This window comes from Chinchilla lanigera, unplaced genomic scaffold, assembly GCF_000276665.1.
Source record: "Chinchilla lanigera isolate Chin_1 unplaced genomic scaffold, ChiLan1.0 scaffold00002, whole genome shotgun sequence".
In the NCBI taxonomy this organism is placed as follows: domain Eukaryota; kingdom Metazoa; phylum Chordata; class Mammalia; order Rodentia; family Chinchillidae; genus Chinchilla; species Chinchilla lanigera.
In genome coordinates this window covers 2,898,309-2,906,130 of record NW_004955403.1, presented here as the reverse complement: position 1 = coordinate 2,906,130, position 7,822 = coordinate 2,898,309, and the positions used below count along the sequence as shown (strand labels likewise).

At 45.4% G+C, this 7,822-nt stretch overlaps 1 protein-coding gene and 1 long non-coding RNA gene across 2 annotated transcripts in view; one reads left to right on the top strand and one right to left on the bottom strand.

The window, feature by feature from the left end:
- Positions 1 to 1,479: 1,479 nt before the first annotated feature.
- Positions 1,480 to 7,822, top strand: part of Plcl1 (phospholipase C-like 1) — a 261,560-nt gene continuing 255,217 nt past the window's right edge. The window contains exon 1 of the mRNA XM_013512003.1: positions 1,480 to 1,527. Within this exon, the coding sequence (XP_013367457.1) occupies positions 1,495 to 1,527 (33 nt within the window). The 5' untranslated portion in view covers positions 1,480 to 1,494. The remainder of the gene's footprint in view (positions 1,528 to 7,822) is intronic.
- Positions 7,195 to 7,794, bottom strand: LOC102012264. The gene is made up of 2 exons (XR_259140.2): positions 7,521 to 7,794; positions 7,195 to 7,377 (listed from the first exon to the last, which is right to left on the bottom strand). It is a non-coding gene; the product is annotated as an uncharacterized LOC102012264 (long non-coding RNA).

The following is a 7,822-nucleotide window of genomic DNA, read 5'->3' as shown; positions in this document are numbered from 1 at the left end:
ATTCCATTTGATTGAGCTCTTCTTCTTTTAGATATCTTTCCAAAAGAGTGAAAGACATCATATTACAGGCATCCACGCATACCCATGTTTATAGCAGCATAATTCACAGTAGCTAATTCTTGGAAGCAGCCCCTATCTCTATTAACAGATGACTAGGTAAAGTACACGTAGTTTTTAAACACAGTGGAGTATTCTCTCCCATAAAGAAGATAAACGAGTCATTTGTGAGAAAATGGATGCACCTTGAGAACATAGTGTTAAGTGAAATAAATGAGACACACAAGCTTAACCATCACATGGTTTCTCTTACATGAGAAACCCACTGTAAAAATAAAGGGCAAAATAAAAGATAATAGGAAGGAGGGAGAGAGGTACAGTGGTATCTTGATTCATGAACTTAAGTCTTTCCATGATTTGTGAACCAAAGCACCACCATGTTTCTCAAAGCGGACGGGATCAGGAGATGGAGGGAGTAGGGAGGGAGGGAAAGGGAAGGGGATAAAGAGGCATTAAGACGTGTGGTGTCCATGTACCAACTCCATACAAGGAATGTAAGCACTATGTACTGTACACACATGCACCAATAACCCAAAAAAGAAAACAATACTGGCAGAAGGTAACAAGAGCTACAGTGCCCATTAAGATGTAATGGGAGGTGGTGTAACTCTCTGGGAAGGCCATCTAGCATTGTCTATTAAAGTTAGAAATACATGTACCCTTAGACTCAGCAGTTCTACTCTTGGGAATGTGGTAGGAGTAGGACCACTGATTCATAAAAATGTGTACAGAAATGATTATTATAACTGTGTTGGCACTGTTAGAGTGCTGGAAATGAATATGCAAAATAAGGAATGCCTGAGTGAATATGAGACATCCACTCCATGCAGTATTGTGCGTGTATTTAAAGAAACAAATTGGTAGCAATTGCAGATGAGTCAGCAGGATTTTTGCTAGCTACTTTTGCGTGAGAAAAGCAAGATGCGAAAGAGAACGTATAAAATTCCTCTTTTGTTGTGAATAAGAATATGACAAAACACTTTATATATGAACGTCAACTTGAGTTACCGTGCAAGGGCGGCAGAGGTGAAGTTGAGTGGAAGAGAAGAGATCTGAGCAAGACCATGCATGTGATCACATTCACGGTACAATTTCTAACCCTAGTGAGAAAGGTGCTCTCCAGGGCTTCATAGAGCTTGCAGCAGAGAAATAAATGAGAAAAATAAGTCACAGAAAAGGAAATAAGTACTCACAGTGTTATTGGATATATAAGATTTTTTATCTTTTTACTGTTCTAGTGGATGCCAGGAACATTACTGTTTATTTACGAGTTGAGGTGAGCCCCTACCTCGGCTGTGGGAGGGACGGGGCTGTTAGGAAAGCTGTATGTATCCAACACCAACATTGACCTGTATCGCTCAGGAGAGGCCAGGTCGTCCGTGCCACCAAGGGACAAGAAGACAGGCCTCTGCCTTGCTCCTGTCACGTCCATTGAAGATGGCTTCAGCTGCGTTCCATGCCACTGCACTGGTGAGTACCAGCCTCTATCTGGTGACTAATTAATCTCGTGGCAGGAAAAATGAAATTATGGGTAAGTTTTTATTGCCTCTTGACACATTCATTGGTCAGAGCAGGTCGTGTGGCCGAGCCTGCTGCCAGCGGGAGGCACACGTGTAAATCCAGTTCCCGGGCCGGTCAGGAATGACGCCCCCCAGCGGGGACATCTGGTTTACGGTAGGGTGTTGGTGTTGATTGCAGGTTTCCATGTGGTCACACTAGCGAGAGTTTATGATTGGTGAGTCAGGAAATTCAGAAGAGCAATGAGAAAATACAGTGTGTGTGCTATCTTGGATAATTAAGTGCTATTTTTTTTCCTCATTGACAGGTGCTGGGATAAGAGACGCCTGACTTCCAATCACCGATCATGGTCTATCTTTTTACATTTTCAGAAAAGAGACTAAAATTATTTATGTATTTATGAAAAATTGAGGTAAATTCTATTTTAACCATCTTTTATTTTTCTGAAGTCTAAAAGTCACTGCAGGGTGTTGAGAATGTAGCGGCCAGCAAAAACCAGAAAACCAGTTCCTTTCCTCAGAAATAATAGTCTAAACTGAATAGTGGTTAGTGTATTTTGCCAGAGTTTAGGTATGCATTCCTCAAAGAATCTCTCAACTTTTGCTTGCAGCTGTCAACTTAGTCTTTCAAGTCCTATTTTGGTAAGGGGGAACTTTGAAGAAAAGCCCTGCAGCTTATGTTAAATGAAGTGTCGTACAGTGCTTGTTGGTTCTTATCCCATTTCACTGGTGAAATTTCTGTACCTTGCTGCTACTTAATGTTTCAGATGTTTCCGGTAACGTGCTTGTTTTTGATTTTTCAAAAACAACTGTGACAGTATCTAAACCGTTTCGCCAAGTACAATTTATACAGAACAGAGAATGACAAAAGTCCCAAGTGTGGTTCAACAGCTGTTGCTCCTCACCCAGAGCTAAGGGTAGAGGCGGTTGTATCCATGGTAACCTAGATGAGCAAGTCAGGGAGGGAACTTCAGGATTCTTACATGGGTGAATGACAGAGCAGCCACTGGCCACCCAGCTTTCACAGACATTTGGCTTCAGAGAGGACTTTTTTTATAGAAAGGACTCATCCTATAGTTCCTCATTTTGTAAAGCAGACAAACTTATACTGTGGTTAGAAAAGGAGTTGAATACCTGAAAATGTACAACAGCAAAGGGCTTACAGAAGAAACCATACGTCATCCTTGTTTTATGTTTGCATTTACAACATGCATCACAATTTCAGGCTTATTTAAGCATCACACCATTTCCTTCTTCCAAAACTTCAGAGGTACATGCGCTGCAGAAAAGGTGTGCTGGTGACAATTACAAGACGGGAGACTAAAGCAAGGGATGCATTCGTAACAAATGGCGGGGTTCCTCCCAAGGGCCCCAGGGTGCTGCGACATGCATAAAAGCACTGTCTTTGTCGCTGATTGGAGGAGACCCCAGTACAGAGGAGGTGGAGGGGGGTGGCTTTGTGACAGATGCTGAAGAGAGCAAGGGACCCACTGTGGATCTGAAAGCGCCAAGTCAGACACACATTGGGTGGGAAAAGCTTTCCATCTGAACTTTACACCTGCAAAAGATCCCAGTTGTCAAGTCAGAGAGAGAACCAAGTCTTCCAGGGGCCTGATGCACACATTTCAGTGGCACTTTCGGAGTTGCTCTGTGGCTCCTGCCTCTGTGGATGGGTAACCATGACATGGGCTCCAACTTCGGGAGCCACGTCAGAGTCTGTTAATGGACATAACGCACAGCAGCACTGATGGTCTAGTTTCAGAAGGCAGTGCACAGACTGTGCCCCATGATTGCCAAGGCCCTGACAGTCTTGGTGAAGTTATTCCTACTGTGTCCACCCTCTATTGGAAGGGAGCAGGGTTATTAGATGTTGACTTTATTTATTTACTTATTTTGGCATTTCGAGGCAGGATCTCACTATGCAGTTCAGGCTGGCCTTGAGCTCACTTTGTAGTTCAGGCAGATCTTGAACTCGGGACAATTCTCCTGCCTCAGCCTCCCAAGTGCTGGGATTACAGGCATGCACCAGTATGCCTGGCTGAGATGTTGAAGAAAGTTGGCTGTAATTAAATATTTTAACCTCATCCCTCTTCAGTATCTTCAAGACTGATAAACTGGGGAATCTGTACCTATTACAATGTGTCTCTTCTCATGTTTGTAGGACTCTTACCATGGGCTGGAGTTTACTTGTACTTTGAAGTAAGGTTAGTTGACTTTTATATTTTAATTACTGAAATTTTATACTTAATTTCTAATTAGAGAGATAAGGGCCTTTTTTTTTTTCCCAAGAAAAAGCTTTGAATTTTAATAGCATATGTTTAAGTTTTGCTTAACTTTTTTTTTTTTTTGGTTTTTGTCTGGTACCAGGAGCTGAACTCACTACCTTGTGCTTGCCAGGCAGGCGCTTTGCCGCTGAGCTAAATCCCCAGCCCCTAGTTTTGCTTAACTTTTATTGGCTTTGTAATATAATATAAATTTATAGTGTAATATTTTACTATAATCTTTACATTGCAATTTACCCTAAAAATTCTGTTCTTTGAAATAGTAAATGGAATAGTTATAATGTGTATTAGATAGGGTTATGACTCAGCATAAAATACATGTGACTCAACTGAAAATGCTGTATTTATCTGTGGTTACATCCAGTGCATCCTTGAACTCATCAGGAGAAATGACCCTTAATATCAAAATATTTTTCTTACATGCAGGTGGATGAGAGCATGAATGTGTCTCCTCGTACACTGACAAGTCAGTCACACTCATAGTCCATGCTGATGACATAGACACTGTGCTAGTCAGCTTTCCGTTCCTGTAAAAGAAAATAGCTGAGACAAATCTTCCTTGGGAAGAGGAAATGTCACTGTGGCTCCCAGGTTTGGAGGTTTGGCGCCTGCCTGGCTGGTTTGGTGCGTCAGGGCTGGGAGCACACGGGGTGACTGCTAGCCGTGGCAGGGGAAGAGCGAGGTGCCAGAGTCCCACAGTTTCCTGGAGGGCACAGCCCTACGATGGCTGACCCTGCCACCTGGTCAGCCTGTCAAGGGTGGCACAGCTCCTAGGAGCTTCAGGCTGAGGTCTCGGCCTTGAACACGGGGTGCTGGGGATAGGCCAGGTCATGCTGTAGCAGACTAAACTGATGCTAAGAGTAGAGGCCCTGGTGTTGAATGCGAAGGTCTGAGGCTGACGGAGGGGTCTTCCTATCTCCCGGACAGCTACGCTGGACGTGGTCTGCTGTGAACTTCATGTGGCAGGAAGATCACGAGCTTTGAAGTCACCCACTGGGGCTCAAATCCTGGTTCTGTCCCTTTGTAGTTGGCTCTGACTTTGAGCAAGCCACTTGAAACTTTTGATCTTTAGTTTCTTTACCTGCAAAGTGTGTATATGTGTGTGTGTGTGTGTGTGGGCAGACTACTTCACAGAGGATTCCAAATGACTCTTCTCCCCTGCTGTGATAGTATTTGGGGAGTCTCCCTGTGCTCACTGGAGTTTTCTGTAGCCCAGGATTCTGCGGTCACTTCTTAAATTGGAAGGACCACATTGACAGTGCATGTATTTTGGGCCGGGTGCTTTCAAGTTTGCTAGACCTTGCTAGGGTCCTATCTGTGGTCTGTTAGTCTTTTCCAGATTTCTAGTTTCTCCCAGTTTGCAAGTGCCTTGTTAGTTCTGCAGCTGCTTGCTCTGGACCTGCTCTACAGTGGAATTCTAGGGTGTGTGTGCGGGTGAGTTTCACCATGTGGGAGGTGACAGACCATTTTTCTTCATCAGCGCGATTGTTGTGTCTAGCTGGAAGTCTACCGAGGCCCTCTTTTCACTAATGTGGATCACCCGCTCTGTGCCAGGCACGGTTCTGGAAGATACATCAGTGAATGTCATTGGCGTGGTCTTTCTGCAATGCAAATTACCCCCTCTATTTTAATGAGCAGAGCTAGGGAGTCACTATGGCAGAATATTTAGCAAACATTTTCACAGATGGGACAGTTCATTCATAGTGATAAAATCCTGTAAGGAAAGAGAGCAGAATTATGGCATGCTATGCGTGGATGTTACACGGGAAACTTGGAATTTTCGTCAGGGAAGGCCTCTCGGAGGTGTGGCATTTGCATCCAGCTCTCCTCTCTTCACCACCACCTCCTCCACCCCTGCACACTCCCAGCTTCAATCTGCCAACCGGTGACTGCCAGAATGCATGGGAGGTGGGGGGGGTGGGAGCTGTGAGTGACAGTGACTCGGGAAGGGGGACCATTAATGGAGGGGTGGAAATGAGGTCCCGACTGCTCGGTTAACCCAGCCCCTTGCTTCTGTCAGTCTTTGAAGTAGGGCCACAGAGCAGAATCTTCCCCTGGCCAGGCACAGGTGCACAGGCAGGTTTTTTTTTTTTGATGGTTTTTAATGGCAGATAGGAGTGTTGGGGAAGCCTCGGCAGATATGCTAGAAGACACAGGAACAGGAGGCGTTCTAGGTCAAAGCCCAGCTGTTTTCTCAAAACAGAGAGAAGGACACAACAATCTGTATGCAGAGACACTCCGATAAGAGATTTGGGGGAGTGTGTGTGTGTGTGTGTGTGTGTGTGTGTTTGCCCTCACAGAAAGATGAGAAACAGGCTGCAGAGGGAGGGAGGAGAGGACATAGAAGTCCAGCTCGGAAACATCAAACATCTTGCAAGCTGTGTGCTGTACTTACTGACCTCTCCTTATTTGAAGATCACTGACCCTAAGTGTTACGAGGTGACGCGAATGTTAATTCTTTAAAAACTAAAGTACCAAAATGATACACAAACCTGTAGGATAGGAAATCCTGCCACATACTGTGGATAGCATACAACAAAATAATAAGTGACTGAAGTTTTACATTTCTTAGAGGAAAACCGAGGAATGGGATTTTTAGTAGAGTAATAAAAACAAAGTAGTAACCACTATAAAAGACAGCTATATAAGACAACTTATAACAACTATAAAAGTCTACTGTAGTAATAGTTCAACAGCAAAGAACAACAGCCTGAAATAAGTTGTGTTTGTGAGGCTAGAGGGACAAATATTTCCCATATAAAATTTGTGAGAATTCCTTGCGCCCCGTATACACATATATAAATTACTTCCTTCCTTTCGTCTGTTGGTTATGGACTGGATTTTGCCTTCCTTGTCCTTTGCATGTGGAGGAGGAAAACTTTTGCTATTACAGATGTAGTTCTCAGAATCTCACTAGAGGGTGGTGTTGGTTTTAAAACCCGAGGTCGCTGCTGTCTACAGTTCATTCATTTCTGGGCTGCGTTTATGTTTAAAGAAAAGGTAAAGTCAGCCAGTCTGTTTTCCCTAGAAGTGTCAAACCCGGAGCCGCCCCAGAGGCCCCAGCTCTGGGTGATGGTAGCCCCAGAGGAGCCAGATAAAATAGTGAGGAGATTAGGGAGGAGCTGCGCCCAGTCTAACTCAGCCCCTACACTAACTGGTAGACAGGGCTCCCTGGGTCTTTATCTCCTCTGCTAAATAAAAAGGTCACCTTAGAGGCTCTCTAAATCCCCAGTGCAATGTGAAAACGCTGAGATTCTAACAAAATTCTGGGTCTAAAATGCGGCAGACTCCCGGTGTTTTGGTCAGAATAGAAGAAACAAAATCTTAAATTATTAAACTGTCAACCAAACACAATTTAATGTCACAGGAAAGGTTTAGTACAGGTTCAAGTTTCGTGAGTTCGAGCCATTGTTTGCCCTCGTTTGCACGGGCGTGTTCTCTGGTCAACTCGGGCGCCCGAAGATCGCTCCTCTTGGTTGCTAGGTTGGCAGAAATGAGCAGACACGTTTACACGGAGTTACCTAAAGAAAGGAGTCGAGACTTGTCCTGCAGGACTGTCCCAGGGTCGCGCAAAACCTCCCAGCCCACCCTGTCTGAGCTCACTCCCATCGGATCTGCCTTTGTGAGCGGCGTCTCCAGGGGGATTCGGACGTGCAGTGCTCACCCAGGCCCCCTCCCCTGCCATCCTTCCTCGCGTTGCAGAGTGAAGGGGAATCCTGTCGGAGACCCTGAAGCGAATTATGCAACCCCGGGGTCCGGGTGAAGCCCCGTGTGGGCCGGCAGCGCCGCCTGCAGTGACCCCCGGCGGTGCCAAGCTCCGCTCTGACTGCAGCGCCCGGAGCGCGCTGACACTAAGCTCAGCACCCGCTTGCCTGCGAACCGCTTTGTTCTGAGAGGACGGCTTGCTCGCCTCGCGGGCTGGCGGTGCACATGTGAACTTCCCGGCGTGTGCGCCCAGCGCCAAGG